Source organism: Ursus maritimus, unplaced genomic scaffold (genome assembly GCF_017311325.1).
Source record: "Ursus maritimus isolate PB19 unplaced genomic scaffold, ASM1731132v1 scaffold_2, whole genome shotgun sequence".
In the NCBI taxonomy this organism is placed as follows: domain Eukaryota; kingdom Metazoa; phylum Chordata; class Mammalia; order Carnivora; family Ursidae; genus Ursus; species Ursus maritimus.
The window spans coordinates 37,715,250-37,738,738 of NW_024424452.1; the positions used below are offsets into that span (position 1 = coordinate 37,715,250).

Genomic DNA, 23,489 nt, shown 5'->3' on the forward strand with positions numbered 1-23,489 from the left:
GGGGGGGGGGGGGGGGGGGGGGGGGGGACGTGCGCCTGACCTCAACAGCAGGCGGAGGCAGGCAGAGCCGCCAGTCCCACACCACGGCTCTGCCTCTGCCACTGGGCGCCCCCGCCAGACTTTCTGCAGCCAAGAGTGAGTGCGAGGAGAAGTCGTCGACGCTCACAGGGCATACGCTGGGACTTACATGGTGAGTCGGCACGCGTCAGCACGGCCCGCGGCCCGCTGTGTAAGACCACGTACTTCCAAGAGCCGGGGCCCCTCCCGCACCGCAGACCTGCCCGCACGCCACCACCCACCAGGCGTCCACGCCTGCTCCTCCGTGGCCCCAGTGCAGCACACTCAGGCTTTGTGGACAGAAAGGACAAAGGGATACTCGGGATCCTGTAGAGAGCCAAGGACAGCAAGTCCTGCCGTTTCTGAAGAGGGGGCTACGCATAGGAAAGGCGTGAGCAATTACTCGAGGAGCCCGAGTGCTTACCAGTCACGGAGGAATTGGACAGGATGGAAAAGGAACAGACGTTGTGGGACTGGTGCTCAGACGGTCGAGGAAGCAGCGTTCTCTGTGGAGAGAAGCGTGCCCATAATCAGACGATGGACAGACCCCAGCACCAGCAACCACTCAGAAAACTGCTGATGGGCCATAAGGACATTCCAGGTGAGAGGGATCCAAGTGTGTCCCCATGGGGGCTCTCACTGGAGGGCTGATGACACAAGGGCCCCGGGGCACACTGAGGACTGTTGTGCCCGCGGACCCCGAGCCCCTGAACACTGGGCCTCTCAGAAAGGCACCCAGAGGAGCCAACCCTCCGCAGGGAACGTTGGAGGGATGCCAGGATGGCCCAGTGCTGACCAGAAGGCCCTCCCAGTGCTGTACATGTGTTATGAGCACTGGGCACGGACTCTTACGAGACACACCCCCAGATCTGGGGCCCCTCGCGCTTGTGGCAAAGGAAATAAAGTGGCTCCTGGCAACACAGACGTGCTGAGGGTGTGAGGCACTCTGCCCCACCACTGGTACAGTGCCCACCCTCCCTCCTTGCTCTTCAGCCTCCGTCTCCTGGTTCTGAGTCATGCAGGGCCAGTGTGGCGGCTGCCACCTCGCACAGCATTATGGGAACTGCTGAACCGGTCGTAGAAATAAAACATTAACAGAAGGTATCTGCCTCATCATGACACACTCCCGGCTCTGGGTGCAAGGTGCATTCTCTGCTAACGTGCAAAGGATGTCCCCTTGCCCCTCAGTGTCAGCACAGAGGAGAGAGGAGGGGGTGCTACTGGGGTCGCCAATGACACGGAGGGCCAGCAGGTCTGTTCCAGCGCCAGGAGGCAGCAGGGTGACCTGATCACATGGCAAGGAGCCGCAGAGGCCACGTGCTGGCTTTGCGGCAGACGTGCACTGTCCGGAAGGGCAGCAGGAAGCACGAGGCTCTGCCGTGGCCCTGCTGCTTCGCCTTACTGGCGGGAAAGCAGCCTGCACAGAAGGGAAATGAAGGGCCGTGGCTGTGTGCCCATGACACTTTCTATCAAAACAGTAAACGCAGAAGACCACATACTGCGTGTGGTTCCATTTGCATGAATCCCCAGAGACAGAGCGTGAATAGAGACAGTGCTTGCCCCGGGCTGGAGGGAGGGGCACCTGAGAGACGAAGTGTTCTGGGGTCAGACAGCAGGGATGGCTGGCCGACCTGCAAGCCCTTCAGACCTTTGGGCTGCGTGACTCACGCCTGGGTAACGAAGCTGCTACAAAGCTAAATGAACACTGCCCCGGCCGCCTGGCTCTCGACCCTGGACCGAGGGCCACAGAACTGCTGGCCGGGGGGCACGTCCAGGGGGACGATTCACGCACTTTACCAAACGTGCCCGTGTGGACTCCGCTGCGCCCACGCACACCACACCTGGACCCAGAACACAGCAGCGCCCGCACCCGCAGGGCACGTGTCCCAGACCCCCATGGATGCCTCAAACTGCAGATGACACCAACCCTACACACACTTATGTTAGCGAGGTCAGAGACGCAGGTACGTGACGTGGCGCGAGGCTACTGCTGACCCTCTGACGATGTGTCAGGAGAATCACTTGCTTCCTGCTGACCTCGGCTACAAACCAGGGGAAGCAGAGCCGAGGATCAGGGGGGACTGCCGTGCGGTGTGCCGCCTGAGACCTGCCATGCAATCTCCCCTTGCTACGTAGATTTACCTCAAGAAAAGAAGAGATTTCGAAGAGACCAACAGGACAAACACACACCTTTACATTTAAGGCAAACAACACACGTCCATACATTTCTAGGCTCACAGCCGTTACAGAGCTCCCGTCTCGCCCGCACTCACGGGCCTCTCGCTCTGGCTGTGCCCTCGGGTCTGCACACAGCTTCCACGGGCCCCCGGCCTTCCCTGCTGTGGGCTCAGGACAGTCTGGACTCTGGCCGCTCCACCTACCCTGTCGACTGCCTCTGCTGGCTACTGATGTATAAATAGGGGCTCCGAGAGTCCTCGAAAATATCCTAACCCGGGACACGTGGGACTTGAATCCCCAGCACTTCCTGTCTTTTTTACAAGCGGTTTTCATGCTGTGCAAAGAGTATCTTTATTTCAGGGAACAGTCGGGGCCCCGTTACTACTCTGTCTGTCCTAAGCATCAGAAGGAAAGAGGGGCAGGGGTCTCCCTGCCTCACACACGCACGCGGGCGCCCTGACCTGGACCACCAGTGGCTTCCGCAGGTGCCGGTTCCGCAACTTCCTGGGCTTCGGCAGGAAGAAATCCGACTGCATCTGTAAGGAGACGGTGTGGGTGTGAGAGTGCGCCCCCAGATGCAGGCGCCCCCCGCCGGCCGTGTGGCACCCCCCCACTTACGCTGATGGAGTTCAGGTGCTGACGGAAAGTCAGTTCTGTGTCTTTACTGGGAGAGTAGAGCTTCCCGTGGCGGCTGTTGGGCGGCAGGGTAGTCGGGACAGCAAAAAGGCCACCGTCTGAGTCACTGCTGCCTGTGCTGGAAGGGCCCGCCACCAACAGGGGTCTGGGCGGGTTTCTCAGACCTAGAAGCCAAGGGACAGCAGACACGCCCACTCACCGGGCAGCACCACCAGCACGAAAGGAGCGCTCTCTCCAGAAGAAAATTGGAAAGGAATACATGACAACTGACTCCATTTGCTTGAAAGGCATTTCCTAGACTTCAGACCCCAAAACCTGCCTTCCTGTCTTTCTCCCTGAAACTCTAGTTCCCACCGTGAGTGAATCAGGCTCTCATGATAGCACAGTGGCACTTCGCCACTTTGATCCCCAGTGGGAAGGGCAGACAGGCCTGCAAGGACATGTGAGAGCTGGAAGAACGTTCCAGACCATCTAGCATAAACCAGAGATCAGCAAGCTTTCTCTGTAAAGGGCCAGAGCGTAAATGCCTGGCTTGGGGGGCCTTCCAGACCCTGCTGCCCTAGGCTCTGCTGCTGGGGTGTGGCCGTCTTGATGACAAGCAGACTATGGGCTGCGGTCAGCCGGTTCCCACTCCAGATCTCTGTTGTACCAAAGACAATCCAGAGATAAAGGACAGAAAATGTTTATTTAGGAACCGCTGTTCCGAGACTGACAACTGTCTTCACGCTCTCAATCCATGTAGGGATGGGCCCCCTTTCCTTAGTTTTCATTTGCAAATCCGTTAATTTAAGCTCAGGCCCTCTGAGCACCAGTCTGGACTCTGACACTGCAAGTGTCTTAGTCTAGAAACATTCTCCATTCGGAGCGAGGGCGGTGAAGACCGCACAGAATTATGACACTGTGCAAACAGAGTGGAAGGCAGGAAAGAGTACAGCATCCAGCCGCTCGCCGGCCTTGGCGACCTGAGCCTTGACCTGCAGACACCCAACCGGGCTCCGTCACCCCGGAGGCCACCACACAGTGCTCTCACTCCACAGGCAGGCTACCCGCAGCACGGTCAGAGACGTGTAAAACTGGTGACAGGCTCAGAACAGAAAATAACCCGGGGCGCCTGGGTGGCTAGTCTTGATTTTGGCTCAAGTCACGATCTGGGGGTCCTGGGATCGAGGCCCATGCTGGGCCTCATGCTGGAACCTGCTTGAGAGCCTCTCTCCCTCTCCATCTGCCCCTCCTGCTCATGCTCTCATTCTCTTTCAAATAAATACATAGATCTTAAAAAAAAAAAAAAAAGAAAGAAAAAAGAAAATAACCCTAGAAACGGTTAACAAACAGGACATTACGTCTATTCAGCCAATACGTGACTGCACCTGCGCGGCTCAGACTAAAAACAGACGCAGGACTGCGTCTCGCATGAGGCACGCGGCCCTGACACAGAGACGCCTGCCGGTGCAGGATGCTCAAGGTGTCCAGGACGACCAGGGTCCCGCAGTGAGAGCTCGCACCCACGGGGATGGTAACAAAGCCTTTCCCGCCTGGCGTAAAGGCCTCCGGGGCCTGGGACACGAAGGACGTGCCAGTCCTCAACCCCTGTCGTCTCAGGTCCCAGATAACCCAAGGAATGACCCTGCAGGGAAGGGACTCCCCAGATACAACTTGGACAGAGGACCAACAGCGCAGACCAGCAGGTCAGCCCACCTTTCCTTCCAAGACTGCGTGGAACGGCTGGGGACTCCCTTACCTGAGCGCTTAGCACTTCAAACGTCAAAGGAAAGAGTCCCTTCTCAGGCTTTCAGCCAACGACTCAGCATGCTATGGAGGCTTTCACTGACCTCACAGGGATCCCCCAAAGTGACCAAACTGGCAAGGGCCACCCCATGTTTCCCAATGGCTCCAGCAACCCAGGACCCAGAGCCTATGTGACAGGCCCGGTGCTCACCCTCCCTGCGAGAGATGGGGATTTCTGTTCCGACACAACATTGGCAAGACGGCGAGCCAGTGAGCGGGGCCAGGCGTCAGGCATCCTGTGCCCTGAGCTCCGCCACAGCCCCCACACCCAGGAAGACAGGCGGGATGGCCAAGCCTCACCTGAGGAGCAAGGCGCGGAGCTGGGAGAGAAGGTCTTGCTGCTGCGGAGGGCAGACTGGCTGCGTGGGCAGCGGGGACTCCGGGAGCTGACGGTCACCACCTTCCCTGGGGGCGTAGCTGACTGCTCCTCCTGGGCGGGCCTCACTGAGGCCGTGGAGCTGCCGTTCCCTTCTGGAGCCTGGGACAGAAATGGCCGCAACAAAAGCCGAACTCAGCCTGCGAATGACGGTTCCGGGCGGTGGGCCCAGAGCTGGAGGCATGAGGAGCTCCAATGGGCTCAGAGATCACATTCCCCCTGTGGCAAAGGTCAGTGTCCCTGACATCACTTGGTAGATGCCACCTTTAACCTCTGGGCAACAACTGTTCTCCCTCCTGGCTTCGCTGCCTGTAGGTGGCACGGACAGGCAACCCCATCGCATGGTGAAGCGGGCAGGGACGCGTGAAGGCAGCTGCTCTCCCGCCAGCCTGAGAGGCGCTCCTGCCACCAGAAGGGCCGCTGCAGGGTGGGGACACCAACTCGTCTTTTTAAACAGCCTGCCTAAGAGAACCACGGTGCCCTCTCCTGACTGTGATTCAGAGAAAGGAAACACAGATTCAATTTCTAGAATTAAACACATTCACAGCCAAAGGGCCCTCTGCTGAGTCAGAATGCTGAGGTTCTGCAAGCCCAGGCTCAGGCTGCGGCTCAAGGCCAGGGTCCCCACCGCAGAGACACCCCTTCCACCCCACCTCTGTCCTCACCCCGGAGACCCCCTCCTCAATCCCCCCAGCACTCACTCTCTGGGCCCACCAGGGCCCACCTTCCTGTGAATTAGGGAACCCCCTTCCTCTGTTTTTGGTGCAACCTTGCCTGTTGCTCGTCCAGTGCTCAATCTTGACCTACCTTTTCCTTTCCGTGGGACCCCTGTCCACTCCTCACCTGCTCTGTCCCCTCCTACTTAGCTTATTCACTCTCACCATCCAAGCACCCCCCTGCATGCCCAGCAACCTCTTGCCAAGGTCCCGCTTGGCCAGAGGCCTGGGTGTGGGCCGCACTGGCTCAGCAGTGCCCCACCACGCGGGGGACCCTCAGGACCAGCCAGCCCGGGCCTCTACCCAGTGGTTCTCACAACTGAGCTGCATCACAGTCAGTGGGGGGGAGAGGGGGTCCCCTACAGTCTCTGGGCCCACAAAACGTGCATCTGTCACAAGTTCCCAGGTGATGCAGAGGCTGCTGCTGGGGCCCCACTCCGGGGCATGGCTCTGAGTACACTGCTCTGAATTCTCTGCAGGATTCCCAAGCTGTCCCGCCCTCCCCTCCCAGTCAAAGCCAAGGCCAGCGCCTGCGTCCCCTACTGCCCCAGGCTCCTCGGGAGCTGGCCTCACTTGGCCCCCTTCCCCAGGGCGCTAGACATGCTCCTGTCCCTCCAGTCTCTGCTCCTCCAGGAGCCTCACTCTAGAATGTTTTCTAAACTCATCATCTCTGTCCGTTCGCTCCAATGCTGCCCACACCTGCCCGCTGGGCACCAGCCCCCACAGCACTAAATCTAAAGGCCACTGTTCACCCTTGGGCCTCTGCAGTTTCCTCCCAGGTCCCACCACCCCGTGAGAGCCCTCTCCCTCACGGCACTGACTCAGGCACGACCCTGTGTTCTCTACCAAGGGCCCTCTCTGTGGCATAGGCAGTGCAGGGATGCGGCCAGGAAGAGAGTGGAGGAGCCATGCAGGGGGCACACTGAGGGCTTTCTGTCCAGGAGAAGTGGTAGCTGTGCTGTGCAGATGTGACTGGGCACTCATGGGCCCAGGGGGTCCCCACAGCCCATTCTGCCCCCAAGCTCCGCTCCCTTGGCCGCTGCTCCTGAAACTGGTGCACCCCCAAGTTCCCACGCACTAAGCCCACACGGCAGCTCAGGAGCCCCTGCTTCAGACTCCGTTCTCTTGAATCCAGGAAAGCCCGCTGGACTTATGCTCGTTGGTGGCATCCTCCACCCTGTTTCTGCGGACCAGATGCCCCAGAAGGGGGTCATGGCCCCTCCCCAGGCTGAGGGACCATACCCCACGGAGCCCCCCAAGGAGCCCCAGAGCCCTTCACCCAGGCCCTGGGTGCTGTCCCGGCACCCCGTCTGTCCCCTCCCCACTCCCTCCTCAGAAGCCGTGCCACGTCCTCCCAGTATGTAAACACAAACGACCCTGCCATTCCCTCCGCTGGGAGCTGCAAGGTTCCTGCCTGGCTCCTGGCCACGGCTACGGCATCTACACACGCTGTCCCCTGGCCAGCAGGGGAGGGCTTAGCGTCATCACCGAAACCTGACAAGGAACGGCTTCTTTGGTCACTGTCGTCTTTGGAGCCTCGTGTGAGCCACGCAGGACAGGACCCGTGCCTGCCGCGAACTGGAGCCCTCTTGACAAAGCCCAGCCCGAGGAAAGGAGACGTGGCCCGCCCGGACACCTGGGTCCCCGCCTCCTTCCCCCCCGCGGTGCCCTCGGGCTGTGCCTCGACCCCCACTCACCAGCCTGGGGTTGACCTCAGTGGAGATGAGCCTCAGCAGGCAGCTGAGGAGGCGCTGCTTGTGGAAGGTGGGGGGCGGGGGGCCGGTGTGGGGGCCCTGGGCCTGCCCGCCGGGGGCCTGGCCCTCAGGGCCCAGCACAGCAAGCCAGTCATACTCCAGCTGCAGCTTGCTCGGCTTGCCCATCATGAGGTAGACTTCGGCCAGCGTAAGGCTTTCAGAGGTCTGCAGGTTCCAGCCCTCCTCGCGGAGCTGCTGGGCCAGCCGACTGGCAGGGGCGGCAGGCTGTCCCTGAGGCGGGGGATCCGAGGGGTTCACCTTCTCCTGGGGCTCCTCTGCAAGGGCATCTGCTGAGTCTTTAGTGCAAACATCTGGCTGGAGCCCGGGGCTGGGCTGAGGCTCTGGACCCGGTGGGGCACGCACAGGGGATGGCGCCCCAGCCTGGGCAAGGTCAGCCACCTCCGCACTGCTTGGGACGCGAGTCTCTGGGGAGGCGCACCCTGAGGGCCGCAAGTCTGCACAGCGGCACTGCTCGGGGATGATGAGGTCCTGACAGGACTTCATGTAGCGTGGGAAGGGGTCAAGGAGGGAGAGCTCATCCTCCAGCTCTGGGAGCTGGCCGCAGGCGCACATCGCATCCGCAGGCTCTCGGGCGGGGCCATCCCTGCCCTCCGCGGGCGTGGCCATGGGGGTCTTCTCAAGCCGTCCCCCAGCATCTTGGAGCCCAGGGGGTAGCCTGTCAGGAGTGTCTAGGCTGCTGAGGCTCGGGGCGGCCCCCTCCCCAGGAGCACTTTCAGGAGAACTCTCTCCCGAGCTCTGTGAGGCATCGGTGGAAGGAGGGGGACGTCCCGGGCCCTTGCCCTCGGCGCTGCCCCGTGGGCACTTCACCTGGCCCCTGGCCGTGCCCTGGCCACTCTGGATGCCCAGGATCTGGGCTGGAGGCAATGTGTGGGTGTCCTTGGAGCTCTGCTTGCACCGGCCACCCTCCTGCCAGTGCACCGTGCAGAAGGCTTTGGAGTGCACAACACGGGCCACTCCCGGCAGCGGCGTTAACGTGCAGCTCTCTCCCGGAAACAGGTGCAGTGCCACCTTCTCCTGCAACGGCTCCGTGAGCGAGTGCTGCAGCTGCCGGTCCTCCAGCGTCTTCCGCTGAGAGCACGGTCAAGGAGCAGCCACGGGACCAGACCCCGCTGTGTGCTGCCGGGCCGCAGAAAGAGCGCGAGCCGGGCATTTCCTCCTTTACCAATGACAGACCCAATGGGCACCCTCCCGGTGGGGATGGCAGGCTGGCAGGCGGCCAAGGACACAAGAAGCCTGGGGCCGTGTCCTTTCTTGTTTTACTCAACCTGCTGGCAGTGATGCTCTGCGTGCCCCCCAACCCTGCCACGGAGGCCAGATGGTGGCCACGTGCAGAGCAGACAGTAGGAAGGGGCTTGCACACGAACCCCAGAAGACGAGGGACTGTGGTTTAGTTCCCGTTCTGCACCCCCCACGGGGCCCTCTGCACTCTCAGGACGGAGACGTGAGACCGCGTCCTCATGCAGCAGGTGCTGCAGAGTATGGGCGACGCCGCGTTAGCAGGAAAAGGATACAATCCGCACTTCATGGAGCGCCCACTTCTGTTTCAAGAACTCAATGAGGCTGGAGACCTTCCGGTGGAGCTCCACAATCATCCTACAGAGAAACCACAGGCAGGACAAGGCGCTGTTACGCAGGAAGGGAACCTTCTGAGGAATACGAGGCTGCGGCGGCAAGACGAGATGAGGCCACGGACTGTGGAAGGGGCATCAAAGAAGGGGCCGGAGGCACGGTGCCCCCGCAGGGCCACTGACTCCTTTTCCTAAAAATTAGCCCTTTAAATTGAGAGAACTACAGATTCACGTGAAGCTGTAAGAAAAAAAGAGAGCTCCCATGTGCCCTTTACAGGTCATACTAGATCTCCCCCGGGATACAGACCGTGGCACAACCCACCACCCTATTCTATTAGCACACTTTGGGTCCAGGAAGGTGGACCTCACCAGCCTGAACGCCAAGAGAATTTAAATCCATGTGGAAGCAAAAAGTCCTGACACAGATGAACTGTCACGCTCGGCAAGCGCGGCCAGACAGCAGACCGCAAGCTGCACTGTTCCCTCTACGAGAACTGTGAACAACCAGCATATCTGACCGGTGGCAGAGGCTGGGGGGTGGGGAGTGAAGGTGTAGTGGGTACAAGACGTTAGGGTAATGAACTGTTCTGGAGCCAGATAGCAGGGAAAATCCTACAATGCCGTGTGAAGGTACTCAGTGCCCTGAGTAGGACACCTTAAAATAACTGACGGTTAATTGCAGGTTATAAGAATTTTATCTCAATCAAAAAAGAGGTCTAACGTCTAAATGAAAAACAGTCCACACTCACAGTGGGGCCCTGTGTCTACGTCAGGCACAAATCTTTAGGGAGATGGTAAGACAGCAGTGGGAGGGGTCTTGAGGGGGAAGACGAGGGAAAGAATCTGTCGCCATCAACCTGCTAACCATGACATCTTTTTGTCTCCTGTGCTTGGCCTGAGAGCACCTGCCAGGCGTGGAACTCCAGCTCGACACTCCCAGGACTCAGGTCTGAGGGCTGCCACGACAGTGCGTCCCTCCCCCCCCTCCCCAATGTGGTATCGGTGCCCCGGGGGAGCCGCACCTCTCCCCGGAGATGCCGAAGGCCACATTACCTGAGCCTCGGGTTCTGGGCCAGGCTCTGCACGCGGGCCCAGGCATGGTTGTTCCTTGGCTGCAGCTCAACTGGGACCTTCAGGGGCAGGCGCACTGGCTTCTGGTCCTCTTCGTCGCTCAAGCCTGTGACAGGAAGGGGCCGTGAGAGCCTGGCACACGTGAACCTCGTTGCAAAACGCCACGTGCTTGGCCACACAACTAAAAGAACCAACGAGGAGCTCTGGGCAGACAGCCCTGTGAGTGAAAGCAAGGCCAGCAGAGAAGGCCGCAAAGATTCGTGCTCTGAAGGAGGGATGCCAACATGGCCACGTGTGTATCTGCAAGCCAGAGCCACGGACCAGGCCACAAGAGGCCACACGAGACCTGTTGGTGACACTGGCGAACACTTTGAACAGGCTGTGGCTTCTGAGCTAAACTTGATTTCCTAAGGGGACACACTGCTGTGACCCAGAGTTTCGAGTCCAGGTGCTGCCCATGGGCAGGAGCGGATGAAACAGACACAGAGCCACTGGGAGAGAACACCTCCAGCCCGGCCTGCTCATTGCCACAGGGAGCAGCCCCACATCCGTGGTCACCTACCTTCCGGGTCACAGAGCTTCTTCAGCGCACGGCACATGGGTGCCTTGATCCGCAGGTTTCTCCCTTTGTAGCGCACGGTGGTGGCCCTGCAAAGGGTTGTAGGGAACCAGTGAGGCCTTTAAGTGAACGGCCGCCCCCCAACTAGCACATACGGAAGGGCCAGTGAGAGCTTGGACAGATGAGGGCCCTGGCTGAAGGTCCTCACGAAGCTCCTGGGGTCCCAGGCCGCTGCACACGGGGAGACCACACCATGATTTTGGAGGTCCCACTATCTTCCCGCCCATGCCTCACACTGCAAAGAGGCTGCCTGCCCTTCACAGGAGCGTGCCCGCCCCCCGGCCTGGCAGGTGGCAGAGCACCAGCTGTGGTCCATCCCCTGGAAAGCTCACTGTGCAGGAGCCCCAGCAGATGTCACCTGCACGCCCCTCTCTCCTCCTCCTCGGGGTCCCTCGAGAGCAGAAGGTCTGAGCCCTCCTCAAGGCAGCCACTACTCCCCGTCAGCAATGCTCTGTGGTCCCTCTGCCAGCCACAGCAGCAGGACCCAAGGGATTAGGAGCCATCACAGCCCACAGACACAGGGCGCCCCTCCCTCAAGCTCTCGGAACAGACCTCAGGCACACCCCAAATCTGCCACAGCTGGGGAGAACGCTGTGTGAACACCGCCATGGCAAGAACTTAAATAACGTTAGAATGACACAAACTAAAGAATTTCCCTGTACCTGATGAACAGAACACTAGAAAAAGCCCCTTTCAAAAACACACTCGTGAAGCTCTGGATACACTCAAGAAAGGCTGGCTGTGTCAAAACACGACAGTGAAGTCAAGACAACTCTGGAAGACTGGGGGACCCCAAGGGACTGCTTTGAGCAGGAAGTCAGGAACGGTGCAGCCAGGCTAGCGCTTTGGGTACAAAATCACCGCGGAACCCCGAGAAGTCACAGGAAAAGCTCTGGCCAGCTCCCCAGTGGCTAGTGAACAACGGAAATTTATATCCTCTAAAAGGGTCTAGTATATTGCATATTGCTTTTATGACTCTGTTTTAACCCATTTTTTGAATGCTGTGACCCCTCCAGGAGAGAGCTGCTCTGTCCTGGCCATTTTTTTTTTTTTTTAATGAATTTTTTTTTTTTTTAAGATTTTATTTATTTATGTGACAGAGAGACAGCCAGCGAGAGAGGGAACACAGCAAGCGAGTGAGAGAGGAAGAAGCAGGCTCCCAGCAGAGGAGCCCGATGTGGGACTCGATCCCGGAACGCCGGGATCACGCCCTGAGTCGAAGGCAGACGCTTTAACGACTGCGCCACCCAGGCGCCCCATGTCCTGGCCATTTTGTTTCTAAGAAAACCTCAGTGAAAAAGTTACAGAATGCATGTGGTATGATACCAAGCTTGTGAAAAAAATAATATAATTCTATCTGTACACGTTTAAATTTGCATCTGTACGTTTATGCACATAAATTCCCTTAGAGGAAAATTCAGAGACACACATGACATTTGTGTCCATGGTTACTTCTGGAGGTGAGCGGGGACAAGGTGGCTGGGGTCTCCTTGTGTGAAGGTTAGGGTTTGTACCACTGGACGTTTGCTGAAGACGTCACAGGGCTGCAGGAAACATCAGTCTGAAACACCACTGCCTAAAACCGGAGAGCACAGTGCCCACAACAGTCTGCAGTGGGCACCAGCCCCGGGCGCCGTCCGAGCCCTGGGCGCGTGCACGTCCTGGAGGAGCCAGCCAGCCTTGGGCCGTCCCAGACGCAGCTTCCACCTCTGAGGAGACAAAGCCGCACAACCCGCCTCCTTGGAAGGGAGATAGTGCTCCCCCTGGACAGTGGATTTCACCATGGCCCCCGGAGGGCGTTTAGAAGGCCAAGAGGGAGGTGCGACGCAGGGAAGGACTAGGCTGAGGGAGCCCATCTCACAGGATTCCAGCACCAAAGCCTCCATGGCAGCGGCCCCTCCACGCACCCACCCGAGTACCAGCTGAGCCCCTTCTGTGCCGGAAATCAGACATGGGCACCATGAGCGGTGCTGAGGTGTGGGCAGGCTGAGCCCAGGAAGCCCGCTCCCCACCACTATGTCAGGCGGCGTGGCTCAGAGGATGGAGTCCGCGTGGACATGCACCTCGCTCTACTGCGAGCAAACACTCGAGATGTTGTCACCCGGACACCGGGGAAACAGAGGCAGCTAAGTGCTGTGTGGGTGTGCGAAAGGTGGACTCGGTCCCAGCAGGTCTCCGGCAACAGCTCTAGGGCTGGGGGGCCTCTCTGCCCATCACTTCTTGTTGTATCTGCACCAAACCAACAACACAGAGCCAGGGGGTGGGGGGAGCCCAGGCCGCACCACGGGGCACCTGTGTTTGCGATAATTACATTTACCGTTAAACTGCTCTTTTGTGACTTCCTTTTTTTTTTTTTTTTTTTAAAGTGAAATTGAGCAGCTCCTTTTGTATAACCAGAAAACATCCTGAGATCACAATCCCTTTTCTTTTCTCTCAAATGGAAATCCTATGAGTGTCCTGAGGCTAGAGCCTGCCGAGGGAAAGCCCTGCTCACACTTACGGAGAGAAGGCCTCGTGGGCATGGCCACAGTCCCGGATGTGGTCCGTGCCCCCTGTCCTCAAGCCCGCCCTGGAGCTGAGCCATGGCAGGACCACTAGGCCAGGTGCCCCCAGCGCACGCAGAAGGCTCACACTTTGACCTCTAACCGAGGGTCACACAGAGGACTCCACGCAACACCCCCCCCCACTATTGCTGCTTTGACAAAATAGGCAACAGGCTAGTTCCTCTATGTGCATGGGAGTCTAGCTTTCCTTTCTGCTATGAGATTTCTTTTTTCCTTTCTGCGAAGTCACGTGACAAGCCCAGTAAGCATGTGCTAACTCTGTGCTGCTGGCCTGTGACCGTCATAGTGAGAGGTGACCTCAGGGCTCTCCTCGGTCTGTCTGCTCCTGAGTCCTACAGCTCTACACAAAAGGACATTCGCAGTTCACGGAGAAAGGTCTGCATGAGAAGGACGGACGGGACGTTAGCTCAATCGGTACTCCACAGCCTTAAATAAAGGAGCCGTCTTCCGCGGGCATCGCACTGACTCCCCCGCCTCTGCCTCACGTTTATGGGCCACTGGCTGTGCTGCTGGAAGCCCAGACACACCCGTCAGTGGAGCAGGAGGGAAACCCGGGGACAGAGGCACACAGCACAGCCCGCTGGCTTCACACGCAGGTGCAAAAGCGCCAGCAGACGAAGGACAGTGCTTTCAACAGATGCCCACGGGCCACAAAAGGGAACCGGAGCATGCGCAGCCGTCGTAGATCCCAGACGGAAACAGCAAACCCTGAACTTGTGCAAGGAGACGCGGAGCAGCACTGTGACTGCGAGCGAACAGAGTTCCTGGAGCTGGCGCTGAAGCACGGCCCGCGAAGACACACGGCAGATGAGGCCCCAGCAGGACTGAGCACCTCCACCCTGCGACAGGCACTGGGAAAGCGGGACAAGCCAGAGACCAGGAGGAAACGCTGACAATCACCTCTCCCACAAAAGCCTTGTGTCTACAGCACAAGAACGTTCTCAACTCAGTGATAAGGAAACGGGCACACGATTTGAGCAGGCTGCTCACCAGAGACAGACAGATGGGCAACAAGCACAAGAAAGATGCTCAGTGTGGCCAGTCACCAGGGAAATGCAGACCGACACCACCAGGAGATACCACATCCCACCCACGAGGGTGGCTCAAAACAGACTGAGCCGCCAGGGTGGAGAGTGTGGGCAGTGACTGGGACTCCCTGGAAAGCCACGGGCAGCTCCCTATGAAGCTGATACACGCTCACCTGCAGATCTGGCCGGGTGACACGGAACGAACACCTGGAGGCGAAGGTTTAGAGTGGCTCCTTCCGTGGAACTGCCTGTGCTCCTCCCTGGGGGCCGGATACACAGACACGGAAGGGCTGCAGCAGGGACGCTACCCTGCAGGACAAGGCATGAGCTACAGACCCGAGGGACAGATCTCATGTGTACAGCACTATGCAGAAGTCGCCAACCTCAGGAGGCCACACACAGTGTAACCCACAAGGACGGCGTTCTGGGAGAGGCAGGGCGCGCAGAGCAGCAGGGGGGCTGCTGCAGCTGGGCGTGGGCAGGGACTGCGAAGGGGCAGCACGAGGGAGTCTGGGGGTGACGGGGCAGCCGTATCTGCATCGTGCACCTCCTCAAACTCAGAACAGGAAGCAAAAGGCCGTGTGTAAAGGCTGTCTGCTGGGTGATGCCCTCTGGGTGACGTTCTGGAAAAGGCATGTATACAGACAGTGCTGGGGAGGAGGGAACGAGTCGGGATAGCGTGGGGACTCCCAGGGCAGGGACACTACCCTGCAGGAGCCTGTAACAGCAGACACAGGACACTGTTCTACCGTCGTTCATGTTTTGTCCTGCCGTGCACACGTATGTACTGAAAGCACCTGCTCGAAACCCGCTGACGGAGAGCGGCCTGTATCACGGATCCCAGACAAGCCCACGGTCGAGCAGGGGAGAAAGGGAAGTTAAAGCAAAACATGACACGCACACGTGCGCGCACGGGACCGCCCTCTGCGACCACCCAGAGGTGGTGCGCGGGAGCACGAACTCCGGCGGCTCCTCCAGCGGTGAATCCAGGTGAAGGGAGACAGCGGCTGTTAACTGGTGTTTCAGCCTTTCTGACACTCGAACTTTTCCATGATTAACTTTTCTGAAAGACTGAGAAAGTGGCCATCTCGCTTCTCGGACACAGAAGAGTTCAGTCAAAGCAGACACAGGAGCTGGCAGCACATGGCGTCCCCGTGCTTCTCCACCTGGGATCTGTGAGGGGCTCCCTGGAGACCCCGACTGGCCAAGCCCCGGTGCCCAGCCCGCAGCCCCACCGGAGCTACGGGCTGGTGCGGGGCCTGACAGGTAAGTGCCCACAGCACCGGAGAGAGTGCTGGGCTGCCCAGTCACACATGAAGGACACGTGACATGCAGACTCTATGGAGGCTCAGGGCCAGGGTGGCATCCGAGCTCACAGCTGGGGGACGAGGAAGAGCCCGACACCCAGGGAAGGGAGAGACTGTCCCAGGTGGGGCAGTGGAGGGCAACGGCAGTCAGAAACCCTGATCCCAGCGAGGCGTGCAGCCTGCCACATGGCTGCGTCTCGGCAACTCTCCCGAGCCCCCCTCCCCCATGACAGACATGACGGGGCCTGGAGGAAGAAGCAGAGAAGTGGGAGCCGAGGACACCCGGCCTTTGTGCAGGACACTTCTCGAGCCCAGGGCCTCACGAGCTCTGTGCTGGAGCTGGCTCCTAGCTGTCCCGGGTCAGGGTGGTCTCAGGGCCAGCACTGGGGCGGGGGGGGGGTTTCCCTCACCCCACAACCCTCCAAGGGCTCCAACACAATTTTGCCACCCAGCAACGACAGCATCCACTCATCATGAGGCCCCAAGACTTAAGCCACAAGTGTTATATTTCTGCTGCCAGAAATAGAGATAAATGCATTTACATAAATAAAGCCCCACAGGGCAAATGCTGTCACAGCAGCTTAAAGCTAATAAAAAAAGAATACCCTCCCACAGCATGGAACTTCCCTCCTCTAACAGGACGAAAGCACACTTGTTAGATACTCAAGTAACAGAAGACAGGTATGAAGAACAGGGGAGGCCCACACGCCTGCTACCCCACAGAGAGCCCTGGTGTGAGGTGAGAGCTACGCACTGAGCCCTGCTGCGGCCACGCGGCCACACGCACGCACACCCTGTCTCACTTCCAAAAATAAGAACAGAGCACCCACACCCCGCCAGGAACCGGGCTTCTCTCTGCGCCGCCCCTCGCCAGCATGAATAATGCTGGGATGTGCACCTTTACAAGGGCACCTCACCATTGGCCTAATGGCTTCCCAGAAGTGGGACCGTGGGGTCAGAGGCCGCGCACACTTACAGCAGATGAGTTACACACTTACACTGCACTCCCGCTGTTTGCAAACACCTCTACGGACAATGCTCTGAGACCTCTCCACCCACAGTTGTGAAAAACGATACCACTTCCATGTGCCCTCCTCCTTACCCTGAGCCACACGGGTGGCACAAATGGTAATACTTATTCCCCTTCTTGATCGGGGGGTCTGGGGAGCAGGCACACAGGCCCTGCGAGCTCTCCCACAAGGCTGTCACACTCCGGGGCAGCCAGGGAAGGAACTGCGATGTGACTCTGGCTGCAACCCCACAGCTGCGGGTTCGTGTCCGGAGAAAAGACGCCTCCCCACGCTCTCGACCTGGCCGCCCACTGCCAGCCTCGACTCTGATGCTGTAAGGCTGAGGTCACATCTGCCTGGCGCCTTCCTATGTCCCTACACGGCCCTCTTCAGAAGTCCCTGTGCGCAGCCCCCCGCTGAGGGAGAGAGGAGTTATGCTCTCCTCCTTGCAGGCCGGGCATCTACACAAACTGTGGGGAATGCGGCCCGGGAACGCTCTCTCTCTCATCCTCCACGTAGTCACCCGACCGCTGCTCCTATCGTATCCCAATACCACGGTACTAAATATTCAAAGCAAACAGGAGGTATAGACGCTCCTCCTGGATCCTTGCTTTTTCAGAACCACCCTAATGGTCACGTCGCCTCCGGGCTTTACTGTGATGGCTCCTCGCTGAGACCACGGGGACTCAGCGCTGTGTGGGAGCTTACTCATCCCTTTGACCCCCAGCTCAGGGCCTCTCCAATCTCCAGCAGCCCCTACAGCCGACCATCAGGCCACTTTCACACTTACCAACACGCCTTTCCCACACTGGATCAACTCGGAGGCAGACCCACGCATCCTTCCAGAAACCCAGGAGGCCACCTCCTCTCTGTGCTGCCTCTCGCAACGAGACTAACACAAAGCCAAGCAAACTCACGGTTTTTCCATCAGACCAGTCCCTGACGTCCCTGAACACAAAGAACCAGGAATATGGGTTCAGCCAACAAGTTTGGGGCAAGTGAAATAAAAGGGGAAGGAGACTCCCCCAATTGCATCCAGGGAGAGCGCTCTGCCTCATGGGGCAGCTCTCCCGCTGGCGGGGCAGACGCAAATGCCAGAATCCACTTCCGCCTAGGACCCTCCACCTTCTCTACGAAGTTTCCCCAGAGGCTCGCAAGTCACCCAGAGAGCCCACAAACTCGGCGTCTACCCAAAAGCCGCAGGCCCTGTGTGAGGGTGGGAAGAAGGCAAGACACCGAGGCTGTAACAGGTGAAAGGGGGGGTGGGTGTGGTGACAAGAGGTCACTTGCTCTTCAGCCTGTCCACACACCTCCAGGAGGCTCCACCTGCCAAAGACACCAGAGGCGAAGGCTGCCTGGGGCAAATCACTGCTCTCCTTCACATAGTGCTGATACATGCATCCTAGTTACTACCACATCTGATTCCAAACGGGGGCAGTTCACAGAAATAAACCCCCGGGAACCCAACAGGAGCACGTGTAAGGAAAGACGCTGTGCCAAAGCCAGAGCAGAAACCACACAGCCAGCCCCAGCTGTCCGGAGCTCACGGCTGAGGGCCGGGGGCGTGCGGGCCATCCAGCACCAGGCTGAGGGAGAAAAGTGACCAGAGCTGCAAGAAGGCCATGTCCTGCAGATGCAGAAGCCAGTGAAGACTTTCAGGGGACAACTAGCCTTTGACCAGGAGGGGCCCTGGGGGAGGGGAGAGGGGAGGTGGGTCCATCTAAGACAAGCTGCTGAGATCTGGGGAAAGTATATGAGCTCTGGCGGGGCGAGCGGGAGGGACATGGCAGCCGTCAACGAGGGCCACGCAGGGGTTCCGGGCAGTGCAGCAGCGTGGCCGGGGGACCAGCTAAAGCAGCTATGAGAGGCAGAGGGCTGACGGGGGAGAGGACCAAGAGGTGGCCAAGAGGGACCCTGAGAGTGTGAGGTCAGGGGGCCGTCCCAGGAAGAGCTGCTAGAGGCTTCCAGCTGGGACACAAGAGAGGTCTGTGACATCACGGGATTTATAAATTGAGGCGCAGAAATGGGGGACAAGTTAGATCTGGGATCCCTCACCCAGAAAAGATAACGGAGGCCCTGGGGAGTGTTCACACAGCCCAGGAGAGCACAGAGGGGCGCGAAGCTAAGTGCAGCATTAGGACGGTCCCAAGAGGGGTGTGGGAAGAGAGAAGAGCGGCTGGTTACGGGGCTGGAGAGCCGCCCAGAATTAGACACCTGGCAGGAGGTCGGGGACCAACTAGTGAGGCTGACAGAGTGAAGGAGGCCTCAAAGGCCAACTGAAATGGGGGCCAGTGGGCGAACCAAAGCTCCATTGGGACGACGGAAGAATGGGGCACGAGGGAGCCGCCATACGCCACCTCTGTCGCAGAAACGGTCACTGCGATCCAGGCAGAGCAAGCGGAAGAGCCTTGAGGGCAGACAGCGTCAGACCCAGCCTCGCCTCAAGGGGCGCAGAGCCTTGGCGGGCGCAGCGCAGGAACGGGACCAGAAGGGCACCGGGAAGGTGGGAGCAGGGCAGGAATGTGAGGCGCTGTTGGTGCTGCCACACCACCAGAGGACCCGCGGGAAAGACGGGAGCAGCTCGGGCGCAGTTCCCCTGCTCCCCCAGGGCTCCGGGTGGCAATCCGCTTGAACTCTGGGGAGGTCGGCACCTTATGGACCTCAGTGAGAAAAGGGAATAAAACCACGAGCCTCCAGTGCTGGGCTTCAGAGAAGCCCGCGAGTGTCCCAAAGCAACGGCAGCGCTCCACGCGGCAAGCCCCACTTACCCGGCCTGAATGAGCTCATTCAGCTTCGTGGCGTTCTTGTCGTCCATACCTTTAAATGGAAAAGCAGATAAACATGACCATGAAGCTCTCAGGAACAGAGTCACTATCAGATAACGAGCTTCGCCGTGGGAAGCAGACGTCGCAGCTCCGTTACAGAAGATCCAGGGTCTTCCACAGCACAGCCTCTCCATTAGCGGCAGCTCTCCCGCAGAGCCTGGGCTGAGGGTGCTGTCCCCACCTGTGCGTCCTCTCCATTCACCCAGACTTTCTCAGGGGAACCACTACCTGCCTCCACAGAGCTGATCCCTCCCCCCCCAGACCCCCACCACGCGGAGCCTCCGCCCCTCCCTCACCGCAGAGCTCAGAGACTCCCCTCAGGGTCACCAGCACGCATGCTTCTCCTGCTGGGCTCAGGGTATCTGTGGGCCCGCCGAGGTCTGCTCTGGATCCCTGGGCTCCCAGGGTGGGGGAAGGACAAACCAAGACCCTGTGTGTTCACTAGAGCGGACTCCACATTCCTCTGCCCCCTCCCAGGGTTGTTGCTATCCTCAAGATGTGCAAGGAAAAAAAACCTGGATGTCCAAGAAAGTTGAGGAACCTCGTAGGGGGTGGATGTTTGGGGGTCATCGCAAAATTCTTTAATATCTTCTATACTTTTGGGGGAAGAAACGACAAGCCACAAACACAGAGCCAGGCCGCAAACCAAGACAAGGACAAAATCCTTAAAGCAGAAAAGTAATGCATTCCTTTCACGGCCAACGGCCTCTGCCCAGAAACTGTGCAGGCCAGAGACGGGGGAACATCTTTAGAGAAGAAGAAAACTGTCAAATCAGAGCTCTACATCCCGCAAAAACACCTTTCAAGAATGAAGACACCATACAGCTTTACAGATGAATAACCACGGAGAGACTTCACGGCTACACGTGACACGCGTGACGAGAAACAGCAAGGCAAGTACCGCAGGCTTCAGGGGAGCTGTCCAGACAGAGAAGGGCCTCGGACAGAAGGGAAGAGGCAGGCGCACAGCCTCGCTCGCTGACCGGGGACCCAGCGCGGCCCTGCCCCAGAGGTGCACGTGTCAGCACGTGCGGTGAGAAGTGCAGCAGGGATTCCCGCAGGAAGGCAGGGTCTGCGGGGCCAAGCGTGGAGCCTGGAGGCCAGCCTGTCCTGGGGGTCCACGGGCATGTGAGAAGAGATCAAAGGGTAAGCAGAAAGTAACGGGCAAAAGGGGAGGGAAGAGCCTGTCGGTCCTGCACCTGGCCAGCCGGACAGACAGACAGAAGGCCGGGTGGGGGGTGGAGACACTGCAACTAGAGGGTTAGGGTCACGCGATGGGCACCATCAAGGAACCAGCCTTCAGAGAAAAGCCACCTAAACACATAGGTAAGGACTGGAGACGGCTGGTGTCTCCCCACACCCCGTCCCACCACCAGGCAGCTGCAGCTGGAGGAACAAGCTCTGAGTCTAAGAGTCCTGGGGGCGAAACTGCCACCAAACGGCCAAGGAGGCTTGTACGGACACTTGTTCTCATCAGCACAGAGCCTCCTCAGCTCTGGGGACACGACCTGGTACAGCAGCGGCCCTGATGCTGGACTCACAGAGCATGTGTCCGAGTCCCAGAGACACAGCAGACACTCGATGTCCACCGTTTCAGGACTCACATGCGTCTAGAGACCTCGTTAGGAAGAGCATGCCGGACCACAGTTTCTGCACGGCCCAGAAAAGGCTACCCACAAGCAGTCACGAAAGGCCGCAGCACACACGGCACCCTGCAGGAGGCTGTGCCTCGATGCTCGTCCCTTCCCTACAAAGATTCACAACATGACACAGCAGTGTTCCAGTGAGTGGATCCATGGCTGAGGAGCAGGTGGGGCTCAGGCGGAGAAGCCCCACGGGGGTGGAGGGCTTGGAGGCAGCTTCGGGCACTAAGAGCTCAGGTGGGGCCTCAGAGGTGTGTGCACATGTGACATGCAGCTGCACCAAGAGGGACTGGGGAGAGGTCACCCGCAGGATGGGGTCAGCTGAGCTGCAGGGTGGCAGGAAGAGGGGCAGAGGTCCAAGCACAGAGGCCCCTGGGGCCGGGGTGCCAGCACTGTCTGGGGTGTGACGGCAGGCCACCCAAGGTTAGGGAGCCAGGCCAGCCTCGAAAGGACTCAGAAGGGCTGGGGGAGCACGGGCTGAGATCTGGACGTGGCAGGGACACAGGAGGGGCCATCACAGCAGTGACTGGGAGCAGCTGATGCCCCATACTGCACCACACCCAGGAGCACTCCAGGACAAGCCAGTGGGTGGCAAAGAAGTGCTCAGACCACAGGAAGGACAGGCTCAGGGAGCCAGGCTGTCTGTCCGATTCTTGCCTATTTCTAGGCCAGTGTGTGCAGAGCAGTGCACGAACCACAAACACCCATCCTCCTTATCCCTCTGCTATTTCCACATCCCGCCCCCCAACTCCTCTGAGCGGGGGTGTGCTGGGTGACCAGGGAGGAGATGGCTCATGACCCTCTCACATGGTCTCACTGGGGCTCTGCAGTGGCCCTGTGGGTGAGCACCCTTCCACTGTGGGAGGGTGGCCAGTCGCACCTGTAGAGACAAGGATGCCCCTTGTCACACGGGGAGGCGAGATAGGCCACTGGGTGCTCAGGGCCCCTGGAAGGCCAGAGCACCCTTACGTCTAATAGGAACCTGGTTATAAGGAGACAAGCAGAGGGACATATGAGAAGGGGCCTGGACCCTTCCAAGTACCAGCATCATGCAAGACCAAAGGCGAGGGGGCCACAGGTACAGGCAGGACCAGAGCCCCAACCGGCACCCCAACTGGTCTGACTGGCCTGGGTATTGGGTGTGCTGGGAACACAGGCAGGGACTCAGTAAGACTGCAGTGCCTGTCTGATAACAGGATGGGGGTGAGCAGGACAATGTCCCTGAGCTCAAGGGACACAGGATGAAGCGTCAGGGCCCTGCTAGGGTGCTGAGCAAGAGAAAGTGTGCGTGGCGTGACATGACCAGTGTTAACAACACATAAGTCTAAGTGATGGTGCAGGTACATGGAGGCCGGGGTGCTCTTCAACCCACCGCACCCCGGACTGTCTTCAAGATTTGAGTCGGAGGAAAACAGCCCTGGCGTCACAGATCCTATGGTGACAGGAGAGCAGGCCCTGCCGGGAGGGCCCGCAAAAACACAGGAGTGTCACTCCCAAAGCAGCGAGCACCCCATACTCACAGCCCCCGACCTTCTTCCGCAGCTCGCCGTAGCAGATCAGACCGTACAGCTCCTGGGACGACTTCTTCAGCCCACGGGAGAACACTGAAAGATGAAGACAGGATAGAGCCTTACAACGGGGAGACACCCAAGCCACGTTCGGCCAGCTCACAGCACAGGACTGGCATGGGGGACGTTAACGCCACTCAGCTCACAGTTTTGACCACAGCGTGCTGGTCCCTCCCCCCCGGAGGAAACAGAGGGAGGTGTCCACAGGAACACGGGGCTGCTTTTTAAATTTTCGAAATAAAAAATTAGACAAAGAAACTGGGGCAGAGCTAGGAATGAGTCCTCACAGGCAGAGTGGTGTCCCCCGGAAGGAGAGACTGGGGTGTCAGTGTGGCCAGCTTCCACGGAGGCACAGAAGCTGGGGTGAGACCATCTGTCTCTGCACACACAGGGCCCCGGGACCGAGGAAGCGGACGTGTCGCGCCATCTCTGGTCACTGACCAAACGCCCGGGGCTGGGGGCCAGACGGAGGAAAACTGCAGCCCCAACCATCGCAAGTACCGATACCCACTTTCCTCCTTCTGAGCAACAGACCCACTTTGTTTGGGAAGCAACACATCCACACACACCCCTGCCTGCCCTGCGGCTAGACAGGGCCACACCACCAAGTCCTGGCCTTCAGTGTGAGCTCCCGAAGTGACTGAACACTGACTCAGGACGAATGTGTCCCTTTGGCCCACTCTTCTTCCCTGCACACCTGCTGCCTGGAGCCGTCCTGGACTCGAGCAACATGCCGGGACGGCATAACAGAAAGAGGGTAGAC

The 23,489-nt window shown here is 59.1% G+C and overlaps 1 protein-coding gene across 1 annotated transcript in view; it reads right to left on the reverse strand.

The window, feature by feature from the left end:
• The window catches only part of CRAMP1 (cramped chromatin regulator homolog 1), a 54,064-nt gene that overhangs the window by 10,358 nt on the left and 20,217 nt on the right, over positions 1-23,489 (reverse strand). The window contains exons 4-13 of the mRNA XM_040635560.1: positions 22,679-22,762; positions 19,459-19,507; positions 10,725-10,810; positions 10,145-10,268; positions 9,035-9,116; positions 7,446-8,591; positions 4,957-5,134; positions 2,854-3,035; positions 2,697-2,771; positions 482-563 (exon numbers count right to left, since the gene is read on the reverse strand). Of these exons, the coding sequence (XP_040491494.1) occupies positions 482-563; positions 2,697-2,771; positions 2,854-3,035; positions 4,957-5,134; positions 7,446-8,591; positions 9,035-9,116; positions 10,145-10,268; positions 10,725-10,810; positions 19,459-19,507; positions 22,679-22,762 (2,088 nt within the window). The remainder of the gene's footprint in view (positions 1-481; positions 564-2,696; positions 2,772-2,853; positions 3,036-4,956; positions 5,135-7,445; positions 8,592-9,034; positions 9,117-10,144; positions 10,269-10,724; positions 10,811-19,458; positions 19,508-22,678; positions 22,763-23,489) is intronic.